At 38.0% G+C, this 19,231-nt stretch overlaps 1 protein-coding gene across 1 annotated transcript in view; it reads left to right on the top strand.

Annotated features, from left to right (window-relative positions):
- bop1 (BOP1 ribosomal biogenesis factor) overlaps positions 1–19,231 on the top strand; it is a 128,858-nt gene that overhangs the window by 19,333 nt on the left and 90,294 nt on the right. Inside the window, 1 exon segment of the mRNA NM_001077735.2 lies at positions 497–652. Within this exon segment, the coding sequence (NP_001071203.1) occupies positions 497–652 (156 nt within the window).

The raw sequence follows: 19,231 nt of genomic DNA, 5'->3' as shown, positions 1-19,231 counted from the left end.
ACTACCTACTACCTAAAAAACATAATACTCAGTATTTAATAGAAAGATAATCTATTAATAATAAATAATGTATACCTAAAAACTATATATTATAGTTATTATAGGTATAATATTATTATACCTAATAATGTTTAATTCATGAACTTGGCATCTAAAGGGATAGTTCACCCAAAAATGAATGGCTAAAATTATTCTCCCTCATACTTTTATTATTTGAACACAATAATAGATATTTTGAAGAATGCTGGTCCCTTTGACTTCCAGAGTAGGAACAAAATACTATGGAAGTCAATGGGTGCCAGTATGCAGCGCTGTTTAAAATGTTTTCTTTTGCGTTTAACAGGCAAAAAAGAAACACAAACAGGTTTTGAACAAGGGAGAGTAAATATTGACAGAACTGGCATCGTTTAATATGTCACTTTGTTTATGGTAAATCTCGTTCCTGTTTGAATATTTTAGGAGTAAAAATGATCGCCATTCATTTTGTTTCCTGCAGGTTGTTGGCCAGAATTCAAAGGAGAAGAAGAAGAAGAGAAAGGGTAAATCTGTGCTGAAGGATGGAGGAGAGGAGGACGTTGCGTCTGGCAGAGATGAAGGCCTGAAGATCAGTTCTCAGGTGGACGAATATGACCACGACACATCAGATGAAGAGGTAAGAGTCTGTCCACATCCCAAAACTCTGGACATTTAAAGTCTGCATGAACCGGAAGCTGCAACCATTTGTTTCATTTCATGTTGTGATGCATTGCGTAGATAAATGCAATATTAAATGAGAAAACAGTGGGCGTGGCTTGTTTTGTCTGCTGCGAGCTGATTGGGTGTAGTAAAGTAGGCATTTCATTCAGAAAGTTGGGTAATAGGGTTTGGGGAGAGTTATTACAACCTAACAGACTCAAGGGGTCTGTTCTTCGTACGTGGATTATTTAATTAACAAGATTTGGTTATTGACGATTTGACACAATTCCAGGATCGTTTCGTTCTTCAAAGCTCATGTGAGAGTTGTTGTCATAGCAACAGTTCCGATAGCTCAAACCTGCTCGGGAGCCGGCTCATTTCATATAAACAGGATTAGATCGGGTCAGTTCGGAAAGTATGTACTAAATTCGGATATATTTCACAGTTGTAGATATACACGAGGGAAAATAGTAAATATATACATTTCTAAACTATACATGCATATATATATATATATATATATATATATATATATATATATATATATATATATATATATATATATATATATATATATATATATATATATATTACTAAAACTTATGCAATCTGCACTCTGAAATAAAAGACTACAAAGAATACAAAGACTGTTGACATAGGTTTGTTCAAAGAGAAAATTTATTGAAATGGACTTTTTTGATACAAACGCTTTAGTACAATTTATGTATTATAATAGACATGCACAATATTTGATTTTTTTTTTTTTAAAGGAATAATACATTTATGCAGTCATGAACATGTTTTAACTGTTAATATGACGGTGATTTGATGCTTCACAAAAGTTGCAGACGCCTTTACCAATATCAAAATGCTTTTGTAATGCAAAATTAATTTAAACATCATTATTCTTTACACAGATTAAGAAACTGGCTACTATAATAAAGACAATTCGCTCCAACTGTAAAATCAAATAAATTGCTAAATACTCTTGACAGTTAAGAGTGTAAAGCCTGCAGACCACAACAAAGTTGAAAAGTTGAATTTTATGAAATTCAATATTAAAATCAAAATAAATCAATATTAAAAGATCCAGGATCTGCCAAATCATCTTAGATTATTTAAGCGAGGTACGAAGAACTGACCCCTGCTCACAATTTTTGTTAGTTGTCTAAACTGATAGCTGGAGGGGCGTGGTTAAATATGTTAGCCACGCCCACTACTTTAGACAGACCTAATCTGAGAATTTAACTGAAATGGGAAGTGCATTTTCAGATTTTAATCAAAAATTGCAAGAGCAAACTATTTTTTTTCTTAATGACATGCACAGATGAATTGTTCAGTACAAAACTAACAATGTGAGCTAACAAAATTGATTTAATTTGTGTTTTAAACAAAACATTGACCAATTGAAATATACCACAGTAACTAGACTTATCACTGTAACATCACACCAGCCAAAAAGAAGGAAAAATCCCTACGAGGAGTAGGTTTGTTTCCATCAAGTTGTTAGTGGCCGACTCTTATATTGGTAACCTAGCAACTGGACTACTTAGAATAAGTTGTTGCCTTAAATGTTTTCATGTAAATTAAATTTACTTTACCCACTTCCATCAAAGTAAACTGGCCTGTATCACCAACGTAAATCTCAAAACTTAAAGGTCCTGTGAAGTGCTGTGATATGTGCATCTTTATTCGATGACTGATTGACGTAATCTAAACTGAAGCAGAAAGGGCAGGACATAGTGTAGCTCCTCCCCTTTTAAAAAAATACCCAATAGCATATTTGCTTTATCACATTATTCGCTAGTATCTTAAAGGGGTGTGGCATTTCAGATACTAGAGAGCATTTGATTGGTCAGAAGATTTGATGAGATACTGAAGTATGGGGTGACATGAAAAATAGCATTGATCCATTTAGGTGGAAGTGACAAACTCCAAGCTTTACATGTTTATATCAGCTTTATACATTCTAATCGCTTAATTTGTCACTGTTTTTGAGCTTACAGATACTGATAATAATAACTAAAAACACTATTTTAATTTTATGGGACTTTTAATGAAGTTAAAACATCACAAAAATAAAAAAAAAACACTGTCATAACTTTTTTATTTAGTGTATTATTATACAATTTTAATTTTACTTAGATTGTCGCGTAATGTAGCATCATCTGACATCAAAAATGGCATGTTTAATTCCAAACCCATGCAAAACTGCAGCAGTTTCTTGGTAGACTGTTGGACCGCTGACGCGTTTCTTCTGTTCAGGTGACTGAAAATCCATGGAAATGACTTTAGTGCTCATCTCTAGTTTCCATTGAATTGTAGTTTGCGCTTGAGCGGCTGTGAATATCAGCATTGTGTCCAGGTGTTGTGCACCTGCATGTGTCTCCGGCTGTCCTTTGCATGCCGGCAATGCTTCTCCTATCTGTCCTTTCCAGATGGCCATTTGACTTTCAGCTCTTTTGACTTTTATTTGGATGCATAACAAATAAATCATTTGACTGCTTCCGAGAATTTTGGACTCTTTGTTAGGATGCTGGTAAAATATATCTTTGATTCTGTCATTAAAAGGGGAAAAAATGCATTACTTTATATTTGGTGTGATCATTTTATCACACTAGAATTAGTTTTATTGTGTGATCACTGGTTTATGACTAGTTAATGTTAAGTAGAGCTGCATCACTAAAATTATTATTAAATCATCACTAAATTATTATTAAATCATCACTAAATTATTAATAAAACATCACTAAGATCATCACTAAATTATTATTAAATCATCACTAAATTATTAATAAAACATCAGTAAATTATTATTAAATCATCACTAGAATCATCACTAAATTATTATTAAATCATCACTAAATTATTATTAAATCATCACTAAATTATTATTAAATCATCACTAAATTATTAATAAAACATCACTAGAAACATCACTAAATTATTAATAAAACATCAGTAAATTATTATTAAATCATCACTAGAATCATCACTAAATTATTATTAAATCATCACTAAATTATTATTAAATCATCACTAGAATCATCACTAAAATATTATTAAATCATCACTAAATTATTATTAAAATATCACTAGAATCATCACTGAAGTATTATTAAAATCATCTCTAAATTATTATTAAAACATCACAAAATTATTATTAAAACATCACTAGAATCATCACTAAATTATTATTAAAACGACTAAAATCATCACTAAAATATTATTAAAACATCACTAAAATATCACAAAATCATCAAAAAATTTTTTAAATAAAGCATCAATAAATTATTATAAAGCATGGCTAAAATCATTGCTAAATTATATAAACATCACTAAATCATCACTGAATTATTATTAAATCATCATGAATTTTTTATTGAATCATCAATAAATCTTCAGTAAAATCATAATTTATTAAAACATCACTGAATTATTAAAATAAAATCATCACTAAATTATTATAATTAAATCATGACTAATTTTTTATTAAAATATCACTAAATCTTCACTAAAATTATCACCAAATTATTATTAAAACATGAAAAAATGTATTTAAAGCGTCACTAAAATCATCACTAAATTATTAAAACAACTAAATCATCACTAAATATTATAAAGCGTCACTAAAATCATCACCAAATTATTAAAACACAACTAAATCATCACTAAATTAATATAATTAAAGCATCACTAAAATCATCACTACATTATTAACACTTTATTAAAATCATCATATTACATTTTTGAAAGATTTCTCTCTAAAGTAGTAAAATTCCCAATATTAACCTTCATTATACTATTTACATGTTTATTTGCTTCATAGTTTTTGTCTAAAACCATATTGTGTCACAAAAGCTAAATATTTATTAATTCATGTGTTTTTTATATGTTAATTAACGTAATCACCACATTTGTCCATTTGCATTTATCCTATAAAGTTCTTAATTACATGAATCACACCAAATAAACATGCATTTTTGTCAACAAAATTCAACCCTAAAAGTTGGTGAGATGCAGGCAAAATGGTTCAGCAACTAATTTTACAATAAGAATTTCTGACACATATAGGCTCTTAAACATACCCAGAATGCCCGATCTCAAGTTTTAAATGCATGTATCTCTTAAAAGGTAATAAATAAATTACATTTATCATATTTATCTATAAGTTATGATTGGACTTCTGGGTTCAAATATGTTGTAAGGGCTAGTTAAAACTACTCCAATTATTAATATCTAAAGGGATTTAATACAAATGTACTCGCCATTTGTTCTCCCTTAAACTGTTCCACACCTTTTAAGAGTTTCCTTTTTCTATTGAAGACGAAATCGAGTTATTGAGTAAAGCTCAATGTCAGTGGTTACAGGCCTTCAGCTAATTTCAAAATAACTTAAATTGGTTTGTGACAAGTGGATCTTGATTTAAATGTTGACAGAATTTTCAGTTTTGAGTGAACTGTCCCTTTAAGACTTTGTATAATGTATTGCATCACAAGTTGCTGAAGTGCTTTAATTCAGAAACCGCTTTCACAAATATTTGGGAGACATCGGGAGATGATTACGGCTAAACTTTAGGAAACAGAAATCATGATGCTACACTCTTTAATGTTAAGTTGAATGAGAACCAACAGAAATCTCCAGATTGACTGACATGACTCTAAATGACGAGCTGAGACTAATGACTTAATTTCAGGAAGAAAATTCATGACCTAAATATAGCGGTGGCTTTTTGTGCTGCGTTTGCACTGGCCCGATTACTTCATTGTTCTATAACGGGGAAATATGGTTAGTTGTGTAATGTTTCATGTAAAGGGGAAAAAGCAGTTTTGTCCTGTTCTTTGGGCTGGAAGTGTCTGAACCGCAGGATTTGATAGCGTTCCCTTACGCCTGTCAGACCTTACCGCATTTCTCTAAAGCCTCCATTGGCTTTTTTTTTTTCCTCGACGGGAGACCATGATGCACCACTGCAGCGGGTCTCATATTTACATGCAGGACCATTAAAGAATTCCTCTTCAGCTCTTTAATTTACATGCGTCATTGAAATGCGCTGAACCATGGCACAATGCGGTTGGGATAATTTGCCAGGCCGTACAACCTAAACACAGCAGCCATCCAAAGCCCTTCCTGGCAATCTGCTACCGAGCAGGAATGTTTAGCAGAAGTGTTATTGTTCTTGGGTTGATCCCCGATTTCAGAGTGACTTTTTAATGCCCCCTTCATAGTCCTTTCAGGAGCTTGAGTACCGTCATTATGTAGTTCGTAAAAGGGAAAAGTACTGCGCGTTTTTTGCATTTCTGTGTCTTTTGAAGGCTTTTTTGGTTCTGGTTTAAAGATAAGACAGCATTAATTCAAAGCTAAGCTTATTTATTTTCTTCGTTAATGTTGTTTGTGTTTTTGTGGACTGTTCATCAGTGTTTTCTTTAAAGCAGGGGTGTCAAAACTCCGTCCTGGAGGTCCTGTGTCCTACAGATTTTAGTTCATTTAGGGACGATAGTATCATTTATCGACGATAGGCAAAGATATCGGCAAGAGCTGAAACATATGACGATTTTAAAGACGATATTTAGCTCGTTTCGCTTTAATGTAGACCTATTGCATGTTTTAAGTGCATTCTTGATTAAAATAAATAGTATTATTTTAAACATCCTCATTAATAATAAATTAACTACAAATAATATGATAGCTTCAGCTGTTTACATCAACATCACCTGACCGACACTTTCGGATAAAAATGAATCATTTCGATTGCTCTTTTGTGCTCTCTCTCACTATGCACTCATGCACTATGTACTTATGCACTTACACACTCAACAGGATAGTATATGTATGTAGTGTTGTCCCAAATGGCACACTTATGTTTTTTTACCGAGCGGAAATTCAAACCGTTTCCCTGATGTCGCCAAATCAGTGAAATTAACGACCGAATTATCAAATAATACCTGCCGTGAGTGTTGCCGCATTCACCATCAGGAGGCGCTATAATCACTCTTGTTGGAGAATTTTGCTTTTACCATCCAAAATAAATAAAGTTATCCAACATGTGCGTCCGATAGCTCCGCCCCTTCCGCTACGTAAGCAAACCTGCAGTCATTGAGTGCGTGAAGTGTCCATCATTACACACTTTATTTTAGCGGCTGAATGAGTGCATCATCCGGGTAATTAAAGTGCAATTATTATTTTTAGAGTTTTCAGTGTGAACGCACTGCTTACACTATTTATACTACAAAATGGCGTAGAATAGTGCATAAGTATGCGATTTGGGACGCAGCTTCTGTCTCAGCAGCAGCAGTTGAAGCGCGAACTGCACGTGAGGGCACAGCCACATCTCAGAGCAAATTAGTTAGCCTTTTATTTTTAGGCAACAAAGTTGCTAAGTAACAAAACTGGATTTAATTAACAAAAATGTTAAATAAAACGATTTGTAAAAATGAAGAACTGAAGAAGAAAATGAAAGAACTCTGAAACTAGCTCAAATATTCAGGAATAAAACGTGTTGCGGTCGTTGATCATTTGAGACTCCTTTAAAACAGCACTGCCGCAAGATTCTCTTTTGCTTTCACAAAAAAAGCTATTTATATTTTAGATCTGTTATTAATAGCCTATTTAAGTTTCTGAATTTTCAGTGCATGCATTAACTGCTCCTTTAAATACATGGAATATACGTGTCGTCTTAGTGTTTAATTCGATAAAATGATAAACACGGACATGCACATTTTTCAGAAAATAACCTATTTATTTATTTACAAAATAAGTTATATTTATTTATAAAGGATATTAAAATATATTTATTTATTTAAACTAGCCTATATTAAAGTAAATTACAATAAATTGTTTTGTGATAATGCCATGGTGTGCTTTATCTGCCTGATTCCCGCTGAAGTGGGCGGGTTGTGTGATGTTTGATTCGGGGGAAAGGGTTTGTGTGACGCTACTAGCGTGACCAAAGAACTTAGAATGACCAAGAGGCGACACTCAATAGAACGTTTCATTGCAACAGCCCCGGATTCCGCCAATTTGGAGTGAAAGTGATCGGCCGTCCATTTGATCTCATTACTGTCGCGATGGCAAGCAGCTGCTTTGTTTTTTATTTATTTATTTAAAAAGCGAATTAAAGCTGAGATACAACCTGAAAGACGACAATACAACTCTTACTATGACAATCATCAGCACTTTTAATAGTTTATTTTACAGTCTTGTAATATGCTGTTGTTCTATTGGAGTTTTCATTCCAAAATGGCCGCCGCGCCCTCTAGTGGCTGTTTCCCAAATTACACTACAGTGTCGCCTCTTGGTCATTCTAAGCTCTTTGGCGTGATTGAGCTACTAGCCCAACAGTGGAGACGCGACAAGATTTCAGCCTCACTACTCAACCTCCCGGGCGATTGGCCTGGCCTGATAAAAGCCATGGCTCGCACTGGCCCGACAGTGGAAATGCGGCTAATGAGTTCATGCTTCTGGAGCCTCTGTGCACAGACAAAGTTCTGTCGGTAACATCACTGGGTTTCGGTTCTTTTTATAGGTGTTTTCATGAGTACATCAGCTTAGTGTCTGACCCAATACCAGTATTGGTATCAATACATCCCTATCAGCGACTCACTTTTCACTTCATACTCGACCCTTCTCTCATCCTACTGGAGCAACCGATGTCTTGCCTACAGTATTTCCCACGGCACACTCAGTTCCTCAGATGTTAAATCCATTCCTGATATCGTTTCCTGTTTTAATCATGAAGGACATGTACAGGTGCTTTCTCTTTTCTAATCTGCGCTCGTGTTTTAGTTCTGTTGCCTCACATGGAGAGGAGAAGGTGTGAATCTCATTAGCTTGTCAGGAAGAGGATCGTGAGTCTGATCTCGGCGGTGTTGTCAGGCGTCTCTGCGTGCGCCGCACAGATCGTTGGTGTTCCCGCGGACATTGGGCGCACGCTAAATTAGCCCCCCTTTGTCTTGGGACGGCAGATTGGGTTCCCTCCGCACACAAGTTGTCTACAAATAAAACTCCAGACTTCTAAATCCCCCTGTTTTTCATCCTCACGTCCCCCCCTTTGTAATAAAGGGCTCTTTCCTGTTAGCTGAGCGGGTAGGGAATTTGCGAAAGTGCAGCGTCTGTCCGAGGCCGAGCCGGCAGGAAGGGGCTTTTCCCCCGCAATGGCTTTTCCATGTGCTCTTCCAGATGAATGAAGACACATTGTGGAATAAAGGGGAAAAGGGGCTCTGGCTCCCGGCCGCAACTTTAGTTTCCTGCCGCCAAACAGCTACTGCTCTGAAGACCGAGACCTGCACAGTAGCATAGAAAGATCTGTGTGTGTGTTTAACTGTTCAGCAGGAGGTCAATTGTGAAAATTAGATAAGACCGGCATGGTGAAATCAATTAATGTGAGGTGTTAGATGGACATATTGAATCTGTCTGTCTGACTCTGTCTGTTGGCCTGAGGCGCTCTTTGTGTCTGTCTGGTGGTCTGCATGTGTCGGTCTTTCTGTTTCTCTGTGTATGTCTGCCTGTCTTTTACCCGTCTACGTTTCTGTCTCACTTTTGTTTGTCTGTCTGTCCATCTTCCTATTTGTTTGTCTGTCTTTGTCCGTCTATCTTTCATCAATTTGTCTGTCTTTTATTCGTTCTGCCATTTGTCTGCCCTCTTTTATGGATCTGTCTGTCCACCTCTTTCATCTGTCTGTCTTTTAGCCGTTTGATCTGTCAGTTTGTCTGTCTTTTATCCGTCCGTTTGTCTTTCGCTCTTTATCTGTCTTTCTGTATGTCTTATCGATCCGTCTGTCCGCCCTTCTATCTTTTATCTGTCTTTTGTCTGTCTGCCATTTATCTGTCCATCTGTCAGGTTGTCCTGCTGTCTTATATCCATCCGTTCATCTTATCGATCAGTCTATCCGGCCTTCTATCTTTATCTGTCTGTCTTTTCTGTTTGCCTTTTATCTGTCTTTCTGTCTACCTGTTTGTCCGTCTGTCTATCTGACTTTAATCCATCCGTTTGTCCTTCATCTGTCTTTCTGTATGTCTTATCGGTCCATCTGTCCGTCCTACTACCTTTATCTGTCTTTTGTCTGTCTGCCGTTTTTCTGTCTCTTTGTCCGTCTGTCTGTCCATCATCCTATCATTTATCTGTCCATCAGTCAGTTTGTCCGTCCGTCCGTCCGTCCGTCTGTCTGTCTGTCTGTCCTTTTATCTGTCTTTTGTCTGTCTGCCATTTATCTGTCCATCAGTCAGTTTGTCCGTCCGTCCGTCCGTCCGTCCGTCTGTCCTTTTATCTTTTATCTGTCTTTTGTCTGTCTGCCATTTATCTGTCCATCAGTCAGTTTGTCTGTCTTTCCGTCGTTCTTTCTTTTGTCTGTCTATCTGTCTGCCATTTATCTTATCTCAGTTTGACTGTCTGTCTTTTCTGTCCGTCTGTCTTTCTGTATGTCTCATTGATCCGTCTGTCTGTCAGTCCTTCTATCTTTTATCTGTCTTTTGTCTCTCCATCCGTCATTTTGACTGTCTTATCTTTCAGGTCGCTTTCTGTCTTTTTTCTGTCTTTCTGTATGTCTTATCGATCTGTCTATCCATCCTTCTTTCTTTGTCTGTCCGTCTTTTGTCTGTTTGCCTTTTATCTCTGTCTGTTTGTCTGTCTGTCTTTCAGCCATCTGTCTGTCTGTTGACTGTCTCTTTTATCTATTTGTCCGTCAGTCTTTTATCCATATGGTTGTCTGTCTATCTTTTAGCAAGCTGTCTGTCTTTTATCCATGCTTTATCTGTCTGACTGTCTTAATATCTAATCCATTTATCTGTCTGTCTTTTAGCCATCCGTATGTCTCATCAATCTTTCGGTTTTTCCTTATTTCTTTTGTCCATCCTTTAATTATCAGTTTTTCTATCCGTCTGTATTTTATCCATGTTTCTTTTTGTCTGTCTGTCTCTGTCTGTCTGTCTGTCTGTCTGTCTGTCTGTCTTTTATCCACTGGTCTATCAAGACAGATTTCTCTGACCATCTAAAAAAAATAAATAAATTGGATTATTTTTCAACCCATACCCTGCTTTTAAACATGTGCACAAAGCCAAATGTGTCTCTTCATGAAGTCAGTTTGTGCAGTATGCGCACAGGTCCCATAGAGGCCGCTGTTTCTGCTCTCGCCCAGACAGACACGCAGCTGAAATCTTATTTCCAGTGTGCGGTAAGCCATGGATGAGTGATTCTCGTTTGAGGTTTTTCAGAACGGCCCTCTCTCAGGGCTCCAACGTAAAGCTCTAGTGACAGGTAGCGGATCGAGGTCACGTCTGCTAATCACATCCACTGACTGATTCCAGATTCCGGTCCAGTGACCCACTGAGGAGCTGTCATGAGCAGAGGAAACTTTACATCCTCTGCAGAATCCGAAACTTTCTCTGACCTCGGTTGGTTGCGTGGCGACTGTTCCCTTTTAATTGCAAGCTTTTATTTAGGGCCGGATATTTGCATATGCGGTTGGATTTATAATGTGCTTTAGCTAAAGGACATGGGCGAGCATTTGATGGATCTAGTTAGCGATTTCCTCCAGTCCCAAATGATGTCAGAGTAATTACACGTTCAGGAGGTTTTTGCGGTGTGGAGAGTTTCTTCAGGTGGTCAGATCTCACTCAGGAAGGTAAGCAGTGGGTTTGTCGTTTCCACCCAGAGATTTGAGAAAGATTTCGGCCCACGCCGTCTGAAGAAAAGAGGCCTGTTTGCTTTCCCATACAAAAGTAAAACAAACACGACCTGTAATGCCGACTGGTCAGGTGTCCGGATCGCTCCGGGGATCTGTGCCACCCACTCCTTAGAAAATTGGATCACGGTGCACACATCTCAAGGTGAATTTTATTTGCTTTGCTCTCTAAATTTTGGTAATCCCAAAGTTTAATTTCATGATTGGGCCATTTCCAAACGCCAGACTGATGAGTTCCAGATGGGATCTCAAATGATTGCGGTCAGTCTGATGGCAGGGGGGGAAAAGCTTGAATTTTAGCAGTTCTGGGCTCTTACAGGGTAATCTAGAGAAGAAACCGTATGTCTTGACCCCATCCACACTAGGATTGACAGCCTTTCCATGTATCGCTGGATCTATAAGTTGCAGCACAGCATGATTATGACCCAGCACTCCTCAACTGGGGGAAACAGTCTACCTTTTCCAGCAATAGTCTCTTTCCATTTACTGATCCCACTTCTTGGAGTAACACAGTTGCCTAACAGAACTTAAACCAATCAAGCACTTTCGAAGAACACCGAATCCATTTTGAAGTATTTATATAAAGAAAACATCATTGAATGCCTTTTTTGTAAAGTTGAAGCCTAATGCCCTAAATCCCACTGGTTTTTTAGAAAGATTTCTAAACTCTAGCTAAAGAAGAGATTTTCATCTGATACCATTGTTATCATTATCCTCTCGTTTCCAAAATGGTGCATCTGTTGCTCAGCTTGTGTGAATGTTTAGAGAATGGTGCCATCCGTTGGTATCCTGGATTGGAAAGCTACTTGATGTCCAAAGCTAATCACAGCCATCAACACACTTTTTGGACAGCATTTCTTTCACAAAGTTCATTTGTTTCTATTATTTCCAAGTTAATTATGACCCAGCACTCAACTGGGGGCTTGAATTTTAGCAGTTCTGGGCTCTTACAGGGTAATCTAGAGAAGAAACCGTATGTCTTGACCCCATCCACACTAGGATTGACAGCCTTTCCATGTATCTCTGGATCTATAAGTTGCTGCACAGCATGATTATGACCCAGCGCTCCTTAACTCGGGAAAACGGTCTACCTTTCCAGCCTTAGTCTCGTTCATTTTTACTGTTCCCACTTATTGGAGTAACACAGTTGCCTTACAGAACTTAAACCAATCAAGCACTTTCGAAGAACATTGAATCCATTTGGAAGTTTTTATATAAAGAAAACATAATTGAATGCCTTTTTTGTAAAGTTGAAGCCTAATGCCCTAAATCCCACTGGTTTTTTTAGATGATTTCAAAACTCTAGCTAAAGAAGAGATTTACACCTGATACCATTGTTATCATTAACTCCTTGTCTCTGAAATGGTGCATCTGTTGATCAGCTTGTGGGAAAGTTTGGAGAATGGTGCCATCCTTTGGGATCCTGGATTGGAAAGCTCCTGGATGCCCAAAGCTAATCGCAGCCTTCAACAAACTTCTTGAACAGACTTTCTTTCACAAAGTTCATTCATTTCAATCATTTCAAGATGATTATGACCCAGCGCTTCTCAACTGGGGTAAACAGTCTACCTTTTCCAGTGTTAATCTCTTTCCATTTACTGTTTCCTCTTCTTCCTGGAGTAATAAGGTAACCTAACACAAACCGATCAAGCACTTTCAAAGAAGATCCATTTTGAAGTTTTTAGATAAAGAAAACATAATTAAATGTCTTTTTTTTTGTAGAATTGTCGCCTGAATCTTACTGCTTTTGTTGAAACATTTCAAAACTCTAGCTAAAGAAGAGTTTTTTTTATCTGATACCATTGTTACCGTTTTCCCTTAGTCTGTTGCTCGGCTTGTGGGAATGTTTGGAGAATGATGCCATCCTTTGGGATCCTGGATTGGAGAGCTCCTGGATGCCCAAAGCTATTCTTACACAGCATTTCTTTCAGAAAATTCAGCATCCCAAGCGGATGTAGGGAAAGGTTCTGGCTCTCGCTTTTGGCAGCAAATCGCCCCAATTTATGAAACAGGAACCTGGGGGGGTCGTATTCATTCACCCTTGGCAGCCTGCACCAGTTGAGGCCTGAACTCAACTCCACCTTTGACCCTCAGCACCAGTGTCATTCAGCACTACTTACTGCTGTTGTACAGACGTCCACTTGTCAAACGCAAAGTGAAATGAAAACCCTGCTTGATTTATGTGTCATTGTTTGTTTTCTTTGCTTTATTACCTTCTAGCAGACCAACTTGTACAACAAGCCCACATGGCCCAAGACCTGTAGGTCAGAGACCAAATACTATTTCTTCTAGGGCTGCACAATTGATTAAAGGAGATTCAAATCATGATGGTGTTGTATGGTTGTCAAACCATAAAGACTGCAATTTAATAAAATTGATCAACTAGGTGTTTCAGATCAGACCACATCACTTGAGCTGTTACACATGGTTTTGCAGCTTTGACTTTGACTTTTTCCGAAGTGACTTACAATTGAGGAGGCATTCAATGATTCAACAAGAGGCAATACACACAAGAAGTGCTAACTCTACGAAGGAATTGTTAGTGCTCTGAGCATTAGATGCTAGAGTTGGGAGGGGGGAGTGTTTTTATTTCTACAGGTGGTTTGTCAAGCCTACTTAACCGTGTGAAGCACACTTCATGAATGCAATGTGTTTTTAAAGAGACCTGTTGAGTGATTACAAGAAAGCTTCTGGTGTGAAACTGGTGCAAGTATTGGTTAAAATGTCGTGTGTTTTCTTCATGTTTGTCAAGGCCACTCACCAGTGTGAGCAAAAACAGTTTAAACAGTGTTTACAACTTCTTAATCAAGTAAACTTCAGTACCGTTGACTCAAAATAATTAGTTGTGTTAACTTATTAGTGTTCACATTACTAGGAAAATATTAGGAAACCGATTGCCTTAGAATTATCAAGTAAGCTGAGCTAAAACACTTTACTAACTCCCAGGGTTATTTATATCGAAGTTGATATGTAGCCGCACCATGTTGGTGTGTCATAACATGTGATTTTTACGAGGTGGGTCAGTGCATTCACACACACACACACAAACACACACACACACACACACACACACACACACACACACACACACACACTCACACTCATACACTACGGACAATTTAGCTTAATCACCCTGATGAAACTCACACCAACACGGGGAGAACATGCAAACGCCAAACAGAAATGCCAACTGACCTAGCGACCTTGTTGCTGTAAGGGGACAGTGCTACCCACTTTGCCACCGGCCACCCTAAAATCCAAACCTACACTTCTAAAACATTTTAACGCATAATATAGCATATGCGTACTGCAAAAAAAAAAAACACTTTATAACAAGTCATTTTCAACCAAGGTTTAATGTAGTAATAATGCATTAATAATATTTATATAATATTATTTATTTATTATATAAATATTATTTTATTATTATATAAATATTTTTATAATCTTATTTATATAATATAAATATTATTAAATGTATTAATATATTGTAATATATTAATATATTTATGAATTTTGAACATCAAAGGATTGAAAAAAAACTCTAATTTATTATTATTATGTCTGATTATGCTCAAGTTTTCTTTCTTCCTGTTTCCTTCATCACCATTCTCTGTCATTAACATGGCACATGACCACTCAAAGGTTGTAAATGCATATTATTGGAAGTCAAGATTACTTGAATATATTTAGTTTAACAACGTAATGTGCTAAAGTTGGGATTACTTGTTTAAATATTTTGTTGAACAAACGTATTCATAATAAGTTAACTGCACCTACTTTAATTAATGAGAACAACTACTGCTTTTACAGTGTAGAGCTTTCACTTTCAAAATCATTTACAAAGTGAACTGGGTTTCACTCCCCCACAATGCTCCATCATAACTTTCTTCTAGCAAAAGTCTTTGTAAAGGGCGTTAGCTTGCCATTGACTGATGAGATGATGATATTAAAACTTAGCCTTTGTCATCCAATACCAATATAGTAGCTGGAATTTGTGTATTTCTTTGTTTAAATACTATACTATAGGACTTACTTCAGCTCATAGACCTTTGTCGTTCTCAATATCCAAACTTTGTTGTCTCCTGTTGTTTTCTTGCACCCTGCTGTATTCTTCTCTTTGAGTTTTTATTAAAAGCATCACCACAGTCTGTTGTTCATGTAGTTTCTATGCTTCTCTTTGTCTTTTCCCCCCAGCACGCCATTGGGTTGAGGGTTTCAGGGAAGAGAATGATTAATATGTTTTGTGCTCCGGCAGACACGGGCATGGACTTTTACGAAAACGTCTGCGCTATTAAAACACAAAGAGCGGTTTTGTTCTCCCGGATCCATTGGACCGAGCCGCACTTTAGATTTATCAAATTAGACTGGAACGAGTGTGGGTGGTGTTCTGTTGCACATGCAGCAAGGTAAAGGAGGGGAGTTAAGAGCTGTATCCCACCGGGAGCCATTGGTCCCCACGCAGACCTCACACCCACGCCGTACCTTCCAGATCACAGTCAGCCCAGTAATTCCTCCCTCTGGCAGGACTCGAGCAAACGTGCAAGCTATTTGGAGCCGTAAACCGAACAAATGTATTCCTGTGTGTGTTCAGAAGGAGCTCAAAGCCCATTACCTTCAACAGATTGTGAAACATCCAGGGTTTCCTGGTTTTTGCATATTTAGTTATTGATTAGTTTAAAGTTTGGTGCATTTATAGTTATTTTGTGCCACTTAAATGTACAGCAGGGAATTTGGGGTGATTGGGAATTTTGGTAACACTTTAGTTTAAGTAGTGTAATGGAGGCCAGCTAGTGAAGTGCTATGCAGGTAAACCTCATACCTTTGGCCATGGTCTTTAGCCTCCTTGTTAGAGCAACCCACTCTCAAACCAAGAATCGCCAGTTTGGGTGCAGTAGGACTTGTGGGTTACACTTGGGAGCTTGTCCGGTATGGGAGTAAGGTTTAGGAGGAGGGAGTGTAACAAAGGCCAGTTAGTGAAGTGCTGTGCAGGTAAACCTCACTCCTCTGACCTCAAAGGGTGCTCTAGCAGCAGACGCTAGAGGTCATGGTCTTTAGTGTATTTGTTAGAGCAACTGACTCCCATTCAAAGAATCGCAGATTCGATCCCAGCTCAGACTGGTTTGGGTGCAGTGGGACCTTGGTGGGTTACACTTGGGGGCTCATCCGGGATGGGGTGAGTGTAACAGAGGCCAGCTAGAGAAGTGCAATGCAAGTAAATATCACTCCTCTGATTTCTAAAGATGCTCTAGCGACAGATGATAGAGGCCATGGTCTTTAGCCTCCTTGCTAGAGAAACCGACTCCCATGCAAAGCATCACCGGTTCGATTCCAGCTCAGACCAGGTTGGGTGCAATAGAACTAGTGGGTTACAGTACCATTTTACTATTAATTAGTGGCTTACTATCTGCTTGTTATTAAGATATTGGCTCTATATATATATATATATATATATATATATATATATATATATATATATATATATATATATATGCATTATATATATATGCATTATATATGCATTATATATATATATATATATATATATATATATATATATATATATTAAATAATAATGTATGATCCTATTCTACATTCCTAATCCTATACAAAATACCTAACTTCTACTTTAATAGCTGTTATTAAGCAGCCAATGGGGAGTTTGAGGCAAACCTCAGTTAATGGAAAGAATTGTACCTTAATATAAACGGTGATCAAAATGTTTGATCTTAAATGCTAAAAACTATTTTAAATACCGTTACGTTCCCTAGTTTAAATACGACTTGTGATCTTAAGACAGCAGAATCTTTACAATTTGACTTTAAAGGCGATGTATAAATATTGCCAATATCCTAACAAACCCTACATAAATTATATCTTATTTTTTTAAGCTTCAAAATGACTCAAAAAGGGTTGGGCGATGTCGACTAATTTGGCATCGTACAATGTCTAATGTGAAACATTGCGATGGACGATGGCATCGTCGTCATAGGCGGAGCTGAATTAATTATTTATGAATAATTAATTAATTCATAACGACTACCTGACCCGCTTGGTCTTTGTTTTACCCATAAACAGTTCATAAATTTAATAAAGATGAGTTCCACACAAATTGCCACCTGTCAATCACTTTTTCCCGCGGGAGGTTGGTTGGTAACAAAGGTACCAACAGTACCTGAGGTTTTCACTAAAATTACTAAGTACAAGTGTGAAAGTGAAAGACTGAAGCAGTGTACTGATGCTGTGATGCGTTACCTGAGAGATTCACAAGACCGAAGAGTAGTTAGATGGAGACAAGATTAATTAAATATCACGTTTAACAACTATAGAGTGACGCCATCCAGCGGCACATCCTTGATAAACTGTCTGACGTGCACCGCTCTCTGGAGCTCAGAGTCAGACAAGCGCATGACCGTGTGTGTGTGTCTGGTCACGTGATCTGCGTTTTCAACGGACAGAGGCCTGTTCAGAAATGCTTGGTAACACATGGTGTGGATGTGGATCATTTTAACACTAAGACGTATTAGTGTAAACGGGGCCTAAGTGTTTATTTTTCGCCAGCGGGTTTGCGTCGGGGGCAGGGCGGAGGATCGGTGATGCCAGCTCAGCATCGTGTTGTCGATTAACCATCGGTGATGGACGATGGCTTGCTATTGGCCCAACCCTAGACTCAAGATATTTCCAAATATGACTGGTTTTGTGATCTGAGGGTAAGTTTACTTCTGAAAGGTTTCACAATACGATTAATAATTTAGTGCATGCAGTCATGAAAGAGAATCCACTTTACATCTGTTGATATAGTGAAAAATACTTCTAGGACTGTGAAATAATGTCACTTAATGAACATCATTTCCACTGAACCCCTAAAATCTCTCAGTTTAGTAACAAGCTCCCTTAAGCCTTTAAACGTGAGATTGTCGGTCAGGTTTTTGGCCAATGCAGCAGTTGTGTCGAGTGTGTTTCTGGCTGACGTGTTGCGAGATTGTCGTTGAATCACCGAAAGTGATATCGATCAGCAAACACGCAGCATTCGTCCGGGCCGTTGTCCAAAAAGCTCCGGGATGGATTGAAAAGTCTCCCTTGTCTTCTAAAGATGAAGTGATTTCCAAAGCGTTCTCGTCCGAGGACACAAAGGTCTCCTTTCAGCCCAGCGCGCACCGCTGAAATCAATAGGCTGATAAAATTGACAGATCGCCGGTGAATTATGTGGAATCTTGGCCTGACGCGCCGCTGTCAGCAGGAAATCTCTTTTTAATAGTCTATTTAAGGAGAAGCAGGGATGTGTTTTTGTTAGTCAGGGGGGAATGTTGATCCAGAGGGCTGAATCGCGTGCCGGTCGGATGGAGCGGACGGGACCGCCGGACTCTTGCAGGTGTGTGTGTGGAGGTGGGGGGGCAGGCGTTGGAAATCTGGCCCTTTTTTTCCTCCTCCTTCTTCCAAAGCAGCCACCTGTCGTTCCACAGTTTTTAGGACTTCCTTTTCATCCGGTCTTCAGCTTAAACTCCCAGTTGGGCCTGTATGCATCCTGCCAGAGGACCTGATTGAAACCAACTGCCAGCGGGGGCCGTTTTGAGACGATTCGCTGAATGTTTACCTCGAGCGCAGGAAGGAGATGAGCTAGACTTCAAAAATCCCCAGACAAGGACTCTGTTCTTACACCTACTGTGTGCTGACAGCAGACTAAAGCAAACAGTTATTAGTGATGGATCTGAAACACTCCGTGTAGGCCGTCGAGATGTGGAGAAAACATGTGGTGGACTTTCGTAATCACGCTTCACGAGAATGTTTTTTCATCAGTATCTGTGACAAACTTAGTACGGTGAACCTAATACTGTAAAATAAGACTCTTACTTAACCCTCAAAGACCTATATATATATAT

The sequence above is a fragment of the Danio rerio genome, chromosome 19, assembly GCF_052040795.2.
Source record: "Danio rerio strain M-AB ecotype USA chromosome 19, GRCz13ab, whole genome shotgun sequence".
In the NCBI taxonomy this organism is placed as follows: Eukaryota; Metazoa; Chordata; class Actinopteri; order Cypriniformes; family Danionidae; genus Danio; species Danio rerio.
The sequence above is the reverse complement of the archived record's forward strand: the minus strand, read 5'-3'. Positions and strand labels throughout refer to the sequence as shown.